The sequence below is a fragment of the Botryllus schlosseri genome, chromosome 3 (genome assembly GCF_051294905.1).
Source record: "Botryllus schlosseri isolate E-star chromosome 3, Bs_hap1, whole genome shotgun sequence".
In the NCBI taxonomy this organism is placed as follows: Eukaryota; Metazoa; Chordata; class Ascidiacea; order Stolidobranchia; family Styelidae; genus Botryllus; species Botryllus schlosseri.
The window spans coordinates 33,707,264-33,722,914 of NC_137238.1; the positions used below are offsets into that span (position 1 = coordinate 33,707,264).

The following is a 15,651-nucleotide window of genomic DNA, read 5'->3' on the forward strand; positions in this document are numbered from 1 at the left end:
CTCCCCTACATATGGAAATTCCCTGGTTTTTGGTCAGTCAGTCATGAACAATGAACATACATATTGGTGTTATAATTATCCATCGCTTGAAAAATTTCGTTTACATATGCTGACGACAGGTAAGGCACTGCCATGTATCACTTGCCACCTCTGACCAAAAGTCACTGGCCTCGTAAATTAGAAAAGCTGAATATCTCACTATTGCTTAAGTCATCACTGCAGTGTTCAAAAGTCTGACTCTATTTGATAAAAGTGATGACCGTACCGCCCAGTGATTGTTTACTTGGTTCAACACGATCTGCACACGTTGATTTACCATTGGTACATTCAACACTGCCAACACCACCTATGATATAAATAAATATGCTCGAGTTACAAGTTATATGCACAAATATTTTTCAGTAAGTTCGACTAATGTGTTTGATTTCTACGCCTACTCATTCGCATATGATATGACACACACTAAACGACCAAGTACCCGAGCGAAAGAACACCGTTTCCACAGCTACGAGTGACCGACAGCAATAATCTCTCCACACCCGCATATAGCATATAAAATGATGGCAACCGATTTCAGCTAACGAAGCATAGCATCATTTTCATCGTAATGGTTGAGCACCATTGGCCTATCGAGCTCGCGAACCGACGGTAAATGTGTAGTGTACGGCAAATAACCTTCTCCTAGTGATGTTGCTATGTATTATCCATACCTACCTTTCATAGTGGATACGTATAAGAGCACCTTGGTAATTGGCCTGCGCACAAGTCTGCTAACGTATGGCTACGTAGCGTATTCTGGGAGTTAAAGCGGTAAAATGACCTTTTGGTGTAGTCAACACAACGAAACTAGCTCTCCAAGTATAAAATTCTACTATATTCTCTTCCGATGTAGTAACTTTTACCTCCAGTGAAAAATTGTCGTCCTTTCCAGATCTCAAAATATGGTGACCCTAGTTAATGCGACAAGAAAAAAATCTGCAATTGAATCAGTTAACATTTTATGTTTTATATATATTTAAATCCTAATCTAAAAGAGAATATGTCTCCCCAATAATTAACCGCGCCCCGAATAACTGCACCAAGTGGACAAAGCACAGTCTCAGTCTTGGATGCCATCTTGGGGTCAGCCGTGTGGAAATCTGAGAAAACATTAATTTTCGGAGATGAAAAAGAAAAGTCAATATAGAATATATCGATTTCTAAATTACCCTTAAAACTCGATCGAACGGGCTCACAGTGAATTTTGCTGTTCAATTTTGAGATCGGATATATGTCGATGAAAACCAAACCTACAAAATGTTTCCCCCTAACGGTTGTCTTGTGATATTTAGCACGCGCTACACCAGGGGTCACCAACGCGGTGCCCGCGAGCATCCGATGAGTAGCCCGTGAGCCTGTTCTGAAAATAGATCGGATAGCAGCGTATACCAATATTCGTCAGATTATTACCAATGAGCTTTTAAATATATAGATTGGGTATTTGAACTATTCTTGTTTAAATCACATTAACATATAGTCTACAAATGACAATACATATATATATAAACACCTAAAACGAAAACATCAAATATATCAACAATTACAATTAGTAATATACCAAGTACTAACATGTAATAGAATCACAAGATTATTGTATATTACGTTAACGATTTGTCAAAACTGTCATGTTACTTTAAAAGATATATGCATTTAACAGAAATGACCTCGTCTACCACTGGTGGTACGTATACCACAGGTTGAGAAACCTGGATTGGACTTTACCAAATTGGTTTGACATCTTTACTATTTTTTCATTGTACCGCAAATTTTGTTGTATAAAACGATGATCGATTAAGCTCCGAGAGTAATTCGTCTCCTCATTCAGTTGTTGCCTTTTGCGGAATAAAATTGAAATACGACATATCTACTAACAGAACTATATGTAATCCCTAATCCGACATGTTGGCGAGCTGTGCAGGTAATAAAATTCACAGCATATAGTTCTGATTTGCGCTTCATTTTATCTATCAATATACTCAATTCGTTTCTTACACGTAATATCAAATTGACTACAAAAAGGACCTGCGGTTCAATAATAATGTGTTAGTCTGAGCGTAAGATTTGATCGCTCGGGTCCTCGCAGATAAGCAAGCAATCCGAAGAATATTTTACCAGAATTCCGATATTTTACAAATGGTTTACAATTGTGAGGCTTAAAGGTTTGCATGTCGGGCTTGATCCTATAGCCTCGGACTCGGACAAACTTTCCACGGTTGGGAGTAGGGTTCCGGTAAATATCAATTTGCCTCTGATTCGAAGCGATAAAATCTAACCATAATAAAAACCATGATTTTTTTGCTTTTTATTATTATTTTTACTTAGAACAACTAAAACAACAACACACCAACTGAAACAACAACAACAATGAGTTTGAGACGATTGAAAATCATCTAAATGAAGGTGCTGCGGCAAATCGCATCAACTGAATAATTCGAGGCTCTGAATCTTCATCTGCGTACTGGAAAATATTCAACCGAGCAGAGAAATGTTGATGGCTAGGATTGTTCGATATCTGTTCTAGTACCAAGCAGACATATTGCGTCAAATCAGCAGCATCCGTAACGGTTGCATCTTCAGTAGCATCTTCATCATGAGCATAGCTGTTGATGTCTGGAGTGGTCTCTGCCAGCAAGGCGTTGATTTTTCTCATCGCCTTTTCCACTTTGCCAGTTCCAGAGTCAGTATCCATGAAGTGATCTTTCACTCGAAGCATAACTTCAAGATTTTTGAAAATATTTTTTTGGCCGGATCCCGAACAAGCCTTTTGCCAGTCATGTTCAAGCCACAGCCTCTAACTCGGGGATCTAGAACCCAGGCCAATAGATGATGGTCCTCGACATAGTTTTCCGTTCTTCGTTGCATCTTTGATAAAACCAGACTCTTCTCATCAGCATCCAGAGCGGTAGTCTTTTTTATCTCAAGCTTGAGCCACATCCAGCTTGATAGGATTAGCCCAGCGGAAGTATTGTCCAATTCTGAGATGGCTGTAAAAATGCAAGATTTACGATTCAAACATATCACCTGTTAACTCTGAGTTAATTATTTACAACTTTATTTTTATGTACAAATTATTTACAATATAATTTGAATGAAGTAGCATAGTTATGATTGCCAGTGTCGAACAGTCGCCTCGTTACTTTTTTGCTCAGAGTGTTGTTCAACTGCCGCAAAATGAAGTTTTTCAGCAACTAACCAGTAATGACATAATACGGCTTGAGTAGACCATAGATTGCTTTAGTATCTTCCCAAAATTTCTGATCATTGATGATTGTTCGAACAGTACATGCACTCGCTGTATTCAAGTGCAGTTTTGACGTTTCTTGAACAAACACAACCTTGAAAAAAAGATGACTTCATGCAAATGTCACAGAAATCTATGAATTACTTACTTGAATAGCTGCTTCAACATTTATGACATGCTTCAATGTTTCGGAGAAGGAATACCATCTTGTCTCGCTAGGTAACCACATGGGGATCTTTTCCCGGCCCATATATCGAGAGATTGAGCTACGGAGAGCAACTGATCGTCGGATGAAAGATGCAACAGTGATCACCTTTTCAACTATATTCCACACACGACTGATGCCCATCAGGTCTTTAACGAGAAGATTCGACTGGTGAGCCAGACATGCACCTGTCAAGGTTATGCCCGATTCAGAATTCTGAAAAACAAATCTCATGGTTATACTAACTCCAAAAACAATGATTACTATTAAAACCAAATAATACAGACATACCTGCACGAGCAATCGTCTCGCTTTCGCATAAGCGCTGGCGCTATCGGACACAAAGTTCAGCAATAGTTTTCCATTGGATTTCATTCCAAGCAGTTCTTTTGCTTTTCAAGTGACATCTTGCACAATGTCTTCACTTCGTTTGGTTGGATCAGAGGGTTCAACCGCTAACAGTTTCTTTGAACCCAACTCATTAACAATGATCCAACTTGAAAAGCTGCAAAATAGAATTTGAGTATGTTTTATATTACCTAGATGAGAGTTGCTAACAGACAGGCATGCATATTATGCAACATACTTTTGACTGGAACTACTTGTCCATGTGTCACTAACAATCGTCAGAGTATGAGCATTATTGACAAATTGTTCAATTGCAGTTGATACTTTTGAGTTGAGACCACATAGTATGGAGCCGGATGCCTGTTCTACGCTCGGCAAATTAAAATCTGGTCGCAACGAATGACAAAATCGTCTAAAATGCATGTTGTTTAACTGATTCCAAGGTATATTTCCTGTGTAACATAAAACATGATGGGGGATATTATCACCAAAAAATGAATGTCCAAATGCATGAATACCCGAGATAAATGACAGAACAGGCGACTCGTAACTGGAATATTCTTGGTTCTTCGTCAAGGGTCTAGTCACATAGTTGGTTATAGTCTTCTGTCCAGAAAAATCTTGCTGCAGCGCATTACTAGAGCCTGGGCCTTCATCAGATTCTCGGAACTCTGACCTCAACTTCTGAGGCGTCTTCTTGCAAGTCTAGAGATATATTTAACATAAATCTGATACAATAATCCACACTTGATTTATTAGACTCCATGACTAAGAAGGGTCAAGCCGTCAAGGGAGCCTGTACTTTCTTATACACAGCATGACCATGACAAACCGCGGTTGCCGATATTAATATTGATTCATCGCTACGGTATAGTGCGATCATTCATCACCCATACCCGTTGCCCCGAAGACAACCAAACCTTACGCTAGCCCCAAACCTATGCTATCTACAATACCCCAGCCATAATTGCGTGATGATACGTAACATCATAACCCTAATTATTGATGCCATAAGCTTAGACATGTTCATGGGGAACACTAGCTATTGATAATCTTGTAGTTGTGGATAAGGAAGTAGGCTCAAAAGATGTTGTCTAGGACTATGTGCTACGGTAAGTATCTTTCGGTTGACGTGTTGCATATTAGATATTACCACATCAAGCATACCGTAAGCAAGGGTTTTTAGATATGCAAAGAGAGTTCGGTAGCAGTGCTGTAATCTGCCCATACCCTGTCAACGTAGTACCATGCACACGCAGTATTCAAGCGATTACATGAATTAGATTCACTCATAATACAGTAACATGGTATCTTACCTGCGTATGAGTTTTCATTCTGATTACTTGACCCATCATGTCAGCACCGCAATAAATGCAAACGGCTCTTTTGCATCGCTTTGGCATTAGAGATGCGGGAATCTCCCGATATATACTACAGACTGAGTTTCGTTTTCGCCCTCCCACCATCGCCTTGTAAACAGCAGCACCACGGACACACCGAATCCACAGCAAAGCTCAAGAACTGGCTGATCACCGTCACCGCCTATTGCGAGCACTCTGTTCCCGCCTTGCCCTCGATTCGCTAAACCGTGCCGGTACCGGTGACGAAAAACGATGTCCGGGTTGTGTCAATATACAATGGTTGTCCAAAAATATATATTCACACATCTTTTTAAAAATAAAAAATAAAAACCAAAAAATCATTTATATCAAAACGGTAAAATTAAAATCAAAAATCAAAGGAAAAAACCTGATTTATATCACACTGATTTAAATCAGCCTGATATTTACCAGAACCCTAGTTGGGAGAAAAGTATCGAAACTTAACTCTTGTTGATAACATAACTGTGAGTATGATTTCAGATCTTGAAAAGATCGTTCCTGAGCACTCGACTGGAATCATTACAATTAGTACTCGATTCAGGTTCGAGTCTTGATTGTAACGATTCGAGGCGAGTAGTGAAAGACGATTTTTGCGAATATCCCACGGTTGTTATCCATTATGGGCGGATTCGTTATGCAATCGTTATATAACCCTCCAGGGCTCCAGTCACCTCGCCTATCCAAGATTACCATACGATACGGATGGAGCATCGCAAATAATCCAGTGAACAATGTATACTGGTTTTAATATCTACTAATTGATCATCCTTCCATATAAATCGTCACTGACCATTGCAACCATTGACCATTTACATGTTAGGAACAATCAATCTATCGATATAAACTAGTTATACATATGTTGTCAATGCGACGGAATGAATCTAGAATTCTAGATATAAGTTCTGGAAATTGTGCGTTTAATACTGTCCAAAATCCGATTCGCGTTGACACGCGTGCATGGCAGTGCATGACGACACGTGATTTTGTAACTATAGGTTTCCACGCGCAACCTACCGGCCATATAATAAAAGCCAATGCATCATCTTCCGATCGTCCCCGTTGTGAAGTTATTCGGACTATGTCACGCTTCGCGTGTATGGGAATTCGCAGTTCCAAGATGTTTATATTAGCCGAGTTTCCTGTTTTATTTGTGATGGTGTAAGTTTTTCATTGGGCTGCGATGAGGACCACCCTCTTTGCTGTACCAACACTATTAGGAATAACAAGTCAAGTGTGAAACCGGAACATCAACAAAAGAGGGTACAGGTGTTTGCATGCTTTCAAATGTAGGACATAGGTTCGGGCGTTAAACAGCAATATGTGGTCATGGTCAGTAATGAAGTGATTCTACAATACGTAATTACAGATTTGAGTTGCCCTTTTACTATTTCAGTGGTTTTGCCTGGCCCTGCGCCAATTTAGGAGTTACCAACATCTGTCAAGAAGAAAATAGTTCAAGAATGGATTACGAATCATGAATACGGAAAATATATTACGCGGTATTTACTTATTATGGACATGTGCATTGTGAATATACGTAATTCTGTAAGTTGTCAGGACTATCGGTTGAAGTCGATTGAACGAAACCCTTTGCGACGTTTTATAAACTCATTTTGAAGTCAATCAATTTCAATTGGTATGTGTGAATCGTTTATGGTCGTGTTTCAAAAGCACCATAGGCTAAACCTATAACTCCTGCTTAAATATAATCTCAATTGTAGTACTTTCTGTTTCTTGGGCATTGAGATGCGTATTGACTAGTGTGGCGTGGCCTAGGAGCCTGAAGTCGAATTCTTTTCTGATTGCTCACCTCATCGTCCAACATGTCTGCGATGAAATTTGGTTACCAATAGGTTAACTAAAGCATTACGTAATATTCCTTTTCGTAGTAAGAAAAAGCTTCGACTTTTGCGTCAATGTTTGACGATGGATCGGCTAGATACGATGCTCTGAACAGTGCGTTTCTCCGCTTACATTTAACACAACATTCTGAATCCGACAGTCACGACCGTGGTTTGATAAATAACAGTGAATTGTAAACTGATAAGGACGCTTTTGTTTTGACATGTCAAAATTTGTCTAAATTTTGTCAAAATTGTAGCGTTAGGTCAAAATTTGTCAAACTTTTTCATAAAGTCAAAAGTTTTTTGACGTCTGCATTTCGTTTATATCGTAGATTTTGTACTGTCGGTGAAATTATCATTTGATAATTTACAGCTTGTAGCCTATTTTATAGGCCTACCGTTGTAAACAGTTAATTGTCTGCTCATTGTGACTCATAAATGGTCAAATAAAACAAATAGGTATAGACATGGTGTTATGGTCATTGATCAACGTATCGCAATATCCTAACTAAAGACTTCTTGGGCATTGCATCATTCTTGTATTAAGAAGCGCATGATGGAAAATTGTGATGTTGACAACATTGTCAGAATGAAGCAACACGGTGTGTCACTAGCGGTGTACGCACAACTTGAGTGTTGTCAGCCATCAACTGCTACTGTTGAACGTCCTTGGCATGCTTCTTAGTAAGGACATGCATTTTCTACCCATGAATGTAGGAAAGTAGCCTATCTCTTGTTGCACTACAAAAAATCCTAATTATTTCCACCATAATACATATTGTAAGCACTAAAATTCTTCATAGGGCCAGATTTCGTTAAAATATTGTTTTTTTTTCATGTAAAAAGTTGCTTGTTTCTGAGCCAAAACATTTTTGAGGCCAAACTTCTTAGTTAGGACAGCCAGTTCCAACCCGAAATGAAGATAAGTGGTACAATTTCTGGTAAATGTGGGAAAACACCTAATTTGCATAAGTTAGGTCAACTTTGGTCAAAATTCAGTTTGTTTAGGTCAAAAGAAGTCAAAAGGATTTTTTAGGTCAAAATTTTCCTTTTTTTAAGTAATAAAAATATGCCTTACTGATAACATTTCATTACGGTTGCTCGTCTCGCTTACATTACATACTAGGGATGGTGTGAGCCTCATGACGTCACGTGACGTCATATTGCTAATTATAATCCTACATTTCACTGGACCGATAGCCTATTGATGCACACGATAACTAGCGACGACTCGGACAACATAATGCCACAATGCTGAAGTACATATTGGCGTTTTAAACGTCACCAAATGTATCAACTGGGCCAATCAAATGATATAATTATCCCACAGAATCAATATCCTCCGTCGCTTTGCCAACAATTTCGACGAGGACTTGCAAGGGAATATAAGCTTACGGTTTAACGGTCCAGGCCAGACCGGACGATGTATTCGGCGTCTGAGTATTGCGACGTTGATATTGAGCAGAGTATAAAACGGGTTTTTATACTTACTACCGATATTACCCAATTGCATGGATTTAATTTTTATGATACAATAAACATATGAAGTCAAGATTTACGCCGCACACTTGCTAAATTTTGTACATCAGATAACGATATCAATTCCATTGATTGGTTGAATAAGCATCATTTGCTGACTACATGTAGTGTATTTCGCTTTTGATGTTGTGCCATTGCGGGTCGAGCTCACAACAGAGAATAACTAAATGTTCATAAACGGAAAGCTGGATATTTCGAGAAAACTTTCGTAATACAGCAAGTAAAATGTTTGAAATTGTCTAGGTGCATGCTCGTTTAGTGTTGCTTTTTTATGCTGCCAGCGCCATGCATAGAGTGGCCTGCAGTTGAAATGCAATTAATTTCAACTAAAAACATTATAAGGAAGTGAAAATTGTAATATATGAAAAAGGTTCACAGTGCAGAATCTACCAAGGTTCGTTTGTGAACGTGAACCTCTAAATTTATGAGGTACACACAGATAATGCGAACGTGTACCTCACGTTCACACCATCCCTATTACATACCATAAACGTATCAATCCCATCCTATAATATTCATGAGATGCATGACTCAAGAATTATTTGTTAGCCGAAATATCAAGAACACAGAAGTGTTAGTTTGGCGTTCGATCGAAACAAGTATAATGGCCGCTGATATCTATCGATTAATCCCTCATCATAGGTTATTCACCGATGATATGCCATCCCACGTCTTGTCGCTTGCTTTTTCTATACTATCTTCTTTACTTTTCATTCAGTGTCCATGCCTCCTCTTTGCATCGTCTAACCCAGTGTCTCAAACACGCGACCCGCGAGACCATTTTGTTTGGCCCGCGACGGCATTTGGATTTCGAAGTATTTAGTATTTCGCGAAGGCCTGCTGTTGAAATATGTGAACTCAGCAGATATGGTTGTTCCACATATAATAGCATCTTATGAAATACGTCGGAGCCGGAGCTAACCCTTAAATAACTAGCTCCAGCTCCGGCTCCGGCTCCTGAATTTTATGTAGAGCTCCGTCTCCGGCTCCAGCTCCGGTAAAAATGCAGGGCTCCGTGGCTCCGGCTCCGGGCTCCGGCTTCGGCTCCAAAGCCCCGGTTCGCAGTCGTACACTGCTCAGTGATCATTCAATCTGACATCGTCACCAACGCTCTCCGTAGAGTAGATGACCATTGTTCTGCAGCAATGAATATTCTAGCAATCGGTCAATGAGCATAATAACAATCCAAGAGTTTTATTGAGCGTCGGAGTGTGAGCGCGCATTCAATAGCCTGTACAAAGAGTATCATAAAATTGCAAGTGCTTATTGCACCATACAAAAGTACGATGAACTTGGAACGGAAATCTTTTCGCGATTTTATTACTTTTATTGCTACAGAGACGTGACTCTGACCAGACTTGGACAACTATAGTAAATTTTCAGCGTTTTCAAATTGGGTTGGAATTAGAATTAGAGCTACACAGATTTTTACAAGTTAGATTAGAATTAGAATTAGAGCTCCACCGCTTTTTTAAATTAGAATAGAATTAGAATTAGAGCTCCGCAGCTTTTTCCAAATTAGATTAGAATTAGAATTAGAGCTACACAGTTTTTTTCCGAGTTTGATTAGAATTAGAATTACTGAATTCGGAAAAACTTGGAAAATGAATGAAATTATGATGGATAAATAAATGCAGCAAAAATCAAGTTCATTTCATTTCACAGTGCATTCACAAGAGAATGGTCAGCGTCTGTACATCAAGATTGGCTCGTTTTGCACGATAACAGGGGTCACTAACACGTGGCTCGCAAGGTCACATTTTGCGGCGATCTGATTTGTGATTTCGGAAGAATGCGAAATAGAGTATTTACACATGCTGAAGCAATCATCCTCTTTTTCTGGTGTAGCTGAGGTCATGAAAGTGAATAAGCCTGTGTTAAATATCTCTTTTTCTTCGCTGTCGTTCTGTTTGTGATCGATACTAGGATGTTGTTCGCAGACTACAAGCCATTATGCCAGCATGGCTATTATTCGTCACAATAACTACTATGACTGTACGGTGTAGGCAATGCGATGGCAGCTTGGCACTGGATTACCTTGCGTGAGAGGGATATTCTCGCTACAAAACAGGGTTGTAATGACTCGAGTCACGAATTTTTGATGACTCGACTTGACTCGAGTCATTTTCTCAAAATACGGAAATGACTCGACTCGACTCGAGTCATTCTGTGTATTGACTCGACTTGGACTCGAGTCATTGCGCATGACTCGAACCAAGTCATATGACTCCAGACTCAGACGGGCAAGACCGACATTTCATTTTAATTTCGAAGAATAATAAAGTAACCACACTATTGGGATTTCGTCTAATGGCACTGGTACATGAACATGCGACCACAAACATCTAAAAGTGAGGAAAATTAGTATTTTTTAATGCAAACAATTCCATGCCACCCAACGGAGTTATGAAATGTGGTTTTGAAAAGACTTTAACTGGATACGGAGAAGTCAACACAATGACTTGGACTCGGACTCGAGTCATGATACCATGGCTCGGTCTCGACCCTCAGCTCGCTGACTTGGACTCGGACTTGACTCGGTGATGAATTGAAAATGACTCGACTTGACTCGAGTCAAAACAATAAAAGTGAGGCTGACTTCTGACTCGGGCCTTGTGACTTAATGTTTACAATCCTGCTACAAAATGCCTAGGAAAAAGAGGCATTTTCCGGAAAACCGTAAATTAGATTAGAATTAAAATTAGAGCGTAGGAACATTTCACAAATTAGACTAGAATTAGAACTAGAGCATAAGTACATTTCACAAATTAGATTAGAATTAGAATTAGAATTAGAGCATACAAACATTTCACAAATTAGATTAGAATTAAATTACGGGCATTTCGCTCTAGTTTAGTGAACTTGGACAACTGGAATTATCTAGTTGTCCAAGTCTGACTCTGACATACCGTGTCTCGTGTTGACTATGAGTTGGATCAAATTGAAAAACTCATAAATAGCGTCAACGTTGTTTGTATGTGCAATAAACAAACCAACTTTTCTGTCGGATTGGGGTTTGGTGGGTTTTTGGCATTTATTTTATCGTCTGGGGGGGGGGGGGGCACTGCTTTAATGGATCGTGAACAAATATTCCAGTCAAATGCAAGCGAACTTCTAAAAGGTTCTGGTTCGTGTGCAAAAACTTCCGAATAATGAGAAAACCAAAATATTTTCAAACTGTGCTATTTAGATTATTCAATCCGCAATGATAATAGGGCCAGAACGACAATCGGGATTGGCGGTTGAACAATACAACCTACGGTAACCGCTGAGTTAGGATGCGACGACATGTTATATTAGCAAGTATCCAACTAGGAAATCTTCCAGCCGATAAACGTCCTTTATTCAACAGCCGTAAACAATTCTTCATCAGATGCTAGGCTGACTTTCCTGTCTGAATTCTGAAATTCTTTAGCACTAGCTGAATTTATATCCGCATGTAGGATCCAGGGCGAAGGTGGAATTATATAGCGCATAGGAGCATGCCCTTCGCCTTGCAGGAAGTAAAGGTACCAGTAGGCAACTAGATATGCGACAGAGTGATGTACGCAGTGATTCGGGCAACATGTCCGATTGCCTGCGATGGTATAGGGCAAGGGTCAGCAACCTACGACCCGCAGGCCGGATCTGGCCCGCCAAGCGAAATCGTCCGACCCGCGACATAATAATTAGTTATCACCAGAATACGGCCCGCAGCTTCATTATGACTTTCAATCTGCAGTGCAGCACTGCATGAAAAAAATGTGGCATTGCTACGATATAATAGTAGCCTACATCGTATTAGTCCAGTGGTTCTCAACCGGGGGTCCGCGGACCCCTGGGGGTCCGCGAAGCATTTTCAGGGGGTCCGTGAGACCGCGAAATTTTCAAAATGGTGGAAACATTTTTTGGGATTTGGGAAAACACGAGGCAGTTTAACTTTATTACTTTTAAAACTTCATGACTCACATAACCAGATTGGCCGTCTGAGATCAAATAACATATATTGCAAACTCAATTTACTTCCAATAGCCTACTAATACAAACATATTGCTGCTTAGAGATGTTTTGTGGGGGTTTGTGCAAAAATAGGAAGTTGGAGTAGTAAGGTCCAGCAGGGTGACTTCGAAATATTTGCAACCATTCACATTCTTTTGTGACAGTGGTTCTCAAACTGGGATGAGGTGAAAACATATGAAGGAGGGCGCAAAACCGCAGTCGACGAAAAAAGATTTTGCGCGCTTCGCGCGATTTACTTATCATTAGAACTTATTGCTCTGTGTGTAACTTTTCATTTCATATTTGACAATTCTCTCTTCGACAGCCATAACCCTCCATCCCGTCAAATTATCCGCTCGGCTTCTTAGCATTCTGATTGTGTTATCGCTAGCATGAGGTCGATATTTGCACAAGACAGATAACGGTTAGTCGATAATCGAGATACTTTGATCTGAAACTTGGGGGTCCGCGGAGGTCCATGAAAGTCCCAAGGGGGTCCGCGGAGACAAAAAGGTTGAGAACCACTGTTATTAGTCCATTGTTACGCCATAAAACGAAGGTGTTTGAAGTAGGAGATGGAGATAGACTAGACTGGATCAGTGCTTATCAATCGAGTGTATCTCGCAACCGAAGGTGCTCCTTATTTTTTTTAAAGGGTTTACCACTTTAATGGGGTGTGACAATAAAGGTGTTCTTCCTTTGCTTCAAAAACGCTTGGAACATCTCAGACGCAATGACGGAATCTCAAACTGTTCAATTATAGATAACTAGCCTCCGTATGTTAGTTAGCCTATCTATAGTTTAATTTTCCAGAAGGCATTGTGTGCCAAGACAAAAAACCTGAATAGTGTTTTGGCCACAATGGTGAAAACTGTTAATATGATTTTTGTCTTAATAACTGAATCAGTTACGCCAGATATTACCTGAAGCAGAGAATCAATATGGCGATGTCATGTAGGCCTATATCTGTCATGTTCGCGCAAGTCGAGCAGCTATGCTTACACGAGTGTATGAACTGAGAAATGAAATAGCAACTTTCCTCGAAAACACAAACATCGCTGACTCGTAATCTTGTAATCGAAAATGGGTATCTCATCTTGCTTTCCTGGTACATTTAACGTCACATCTGAGCAAATTGAATTTGCAACTTCAGGGGGAAAACAACTAAATACATGAGATGTTGAGGCGCATTCAAAACAAATCTGCGACTCTGGAAATGTCAGCAGCACAAAGAAAATTATGCTCACTTTCCTATACTGGAGGAGAGAAAACCTAGTACCAACACTTGTAACTGTGATACGAAATTTAACTACTGAATATTCACCCGCTTTTCCGACATTCCTTCTCTACAAAATGAATTCTGACTATTCAGTACTCTGTTTAATGTGGACGCCAATACCATTGTCTGAAAATTTCAAATGGGCTTTTCTGAATTGCGATGCAGTTGAATTGAAAGACAAATTTCGTACAAAAAGCATATCGCTGCGTGACTTTGACAAAGAGTACGTTCTTGAAATTGGTCTTTATCCCAGCTTGACCAACAATGCAAAAGAAATTGCATCGATTTTTGGAAGCACGTAAGCATGTGAACAATAGTTTTGAACAATGAAATTCACGAAGAGCAAGCTGAGATCACGTATTTCGGACGTCCATTTTGAATAGGGTCTGATTTTTGTTTCATCTGACTTGTTACCAGAAGTTGAAAACCTTTCACAAAGCAAGCTGCGTCAATTGTCACATTTATTCTGTGTTGTTGAAGTGTAAGTAGATGTGTCTTCTGATTGGTATGATTGAGATTGCAGCAATGTAGTGTAATATACCGAAGTGAGCGTAAAATATAGTACTAAGAAAAATTCCGGCCCGCCAAAAAGTTGTACACCCGAAATTTAGCCCGCGACTAGAAAAAGGTTGCCGACCCCTGGTATGGGGCTATAGGCTATAGCGAATCCATGGTCTACGGATAGAGGCTTACAATAACTGCCGGTACAGCTGATACAAACGTCCTGAGTGAGTGCTTGACTAGCAGTTCAACAGACGACTATTTCCCTTTGCAGATATATTGTGCGGATAAATCAAACAGCAGATTTCGTATCACACATGAGTCGCTCAATATACGATAGACACACGTGCACATAAAATATTCACGGACAAATTGTATCCGCAAGTGGGAGCGTAAGCAACGGTGGTTATACTTTTGACGAAATAACATTGCAGCGAATTTTTTAATTCCGATACTTCAATCATAGTGTCCTATATGGTGTCGAAACAAGCAAATCTCACGGCTCAGTGAAATGATTCACGTCACAATTTCCATTTGACTACAGGCAATTTGAAGGTCGTTTTTGACCGGCTTGCCAAGCATTAAATTTTGTAAAACGGGTATCAACCGAAAGCTGACACTGCACTATTTACGAACTTATAAATTTTATTCCGCTCGCGGCCCTGGAACCCCAACAATCAGCCTCGAATTTTTCATTGTTATGGAGATTGGCATTGGGACGCAACAATGCTGTCTGGCGAAACGAGAGAGTAGCTCAAGAGAAAAAGAGCGGGCAGCATTGTTGCGTCCCAATGCCAATCTCCATAACAATGAAAAATTCGAGGCTGATTGTTGGGGTTCCTGGGGCGCGAGCGGAAAAAAAATTATACGTTAGTAATAAGTGCATAGTCAGCTTTCGATTGATACCCGTTTTACCAAATTTAATGCTAGGCAAGCCGGTGACAACTGACCGTCAAATTGCTTGCAGCCAAATGGAAATTGGGACGTGAATCAATTTCATTGAGCCGTGAGATTTGCATGTGTCGACACCATATAGGACACTATGTTTCAACACTATGATTAATTGGTACGTGACTACTATGTATACTCAATTTATGTCGTTTGACAGAATAGACATGTTAAATAATTGGCCCACAGTGGTATATTACGATTGCTTGAAAAGGCTGTAATTTACTCCAATTACAAATCATCCTTATCTCCACTGTTGATACCGCCATGATAAACTCTTCCACCATCGAGTTAGGTTGTATCAACCGTGCCGTGTTCCAATCTGAGGCCTACCGTCTAGATACGAT

General features: G+C 39.8%; 2 protein-coding genes across 3 annotated transcripts in view; both read right to left on the reverse strand.

Annotated features, from left to right (window-relative positions):
• Positions 1 to 15,651, reverse strand: part of LOC145435103 (kelch repeat and BTB domain-containing protein 3-like) — a 273,848-nt gene that overhangs the window by 45,441 nt on the left and 212,756 nt on the right. The window lies entirely within an intron of this gene.
• On the reverse strand, positions 2,327 to 5,629 carry LOC145436383 (uncharacterized). 2 transcript variants are annotated; one of them, XM_080313726.1, is made up of 5 exons: positions 5,150 to 5,629; positions 4,072 to 4,538; positions 3,777 to 3,990; positions 3,233 to 3,701; positions 2,327 to 3,023 (listed from the first exon to the last, which is right to left on the reverse strand). In XM_080313726.1, the coding sequence occupies exons 1-3, from the start codon at positions 5,297 to 5,299 to the stop codon at positions 3,882 to 3,884; spliced, it is 726 nt and encodes a 241-aa protein (XP_080169852.1). In that variant the 5' UTR covers positions 5,300 to 5,629; the 3' UTR covers positions 2,327 to 3,023; positions 3,233 to 3,701; positions 3,777 to 3,881. The 2 variants fall into 2 exon arrangements, with proteins under 2 accessions (XP_080169852.1, XP_080169853.1); XM_080313727.1 differs by lacking the exon at positions 3,777 to 3,990.

Bases quoted from the DNA above. Each gene is read 5' to 3' on its own strand.
- LOC145436383 (XM_080313726.1), bottom strand. From the start codon at position 5,299: ATGGTGGGAGGGCGAAAACGAAACTCAGTCTGTAGTATATATCGGGAG. The intron at 4,539-5,149 runs GTAAGATACCAT...ATATATCTCTAG, and splicing joins GAATGAAAACTCATACGCAG to ACTTGCAAGAAGACGCCTCA. The intron at 3,991-4,071 runs GTATGTTGCATA...TCTATTTTGCAG, and splicing joins ACAAGTAGTTCCAGTCAAAA to CTTTTCAAGTTGGATCATTG.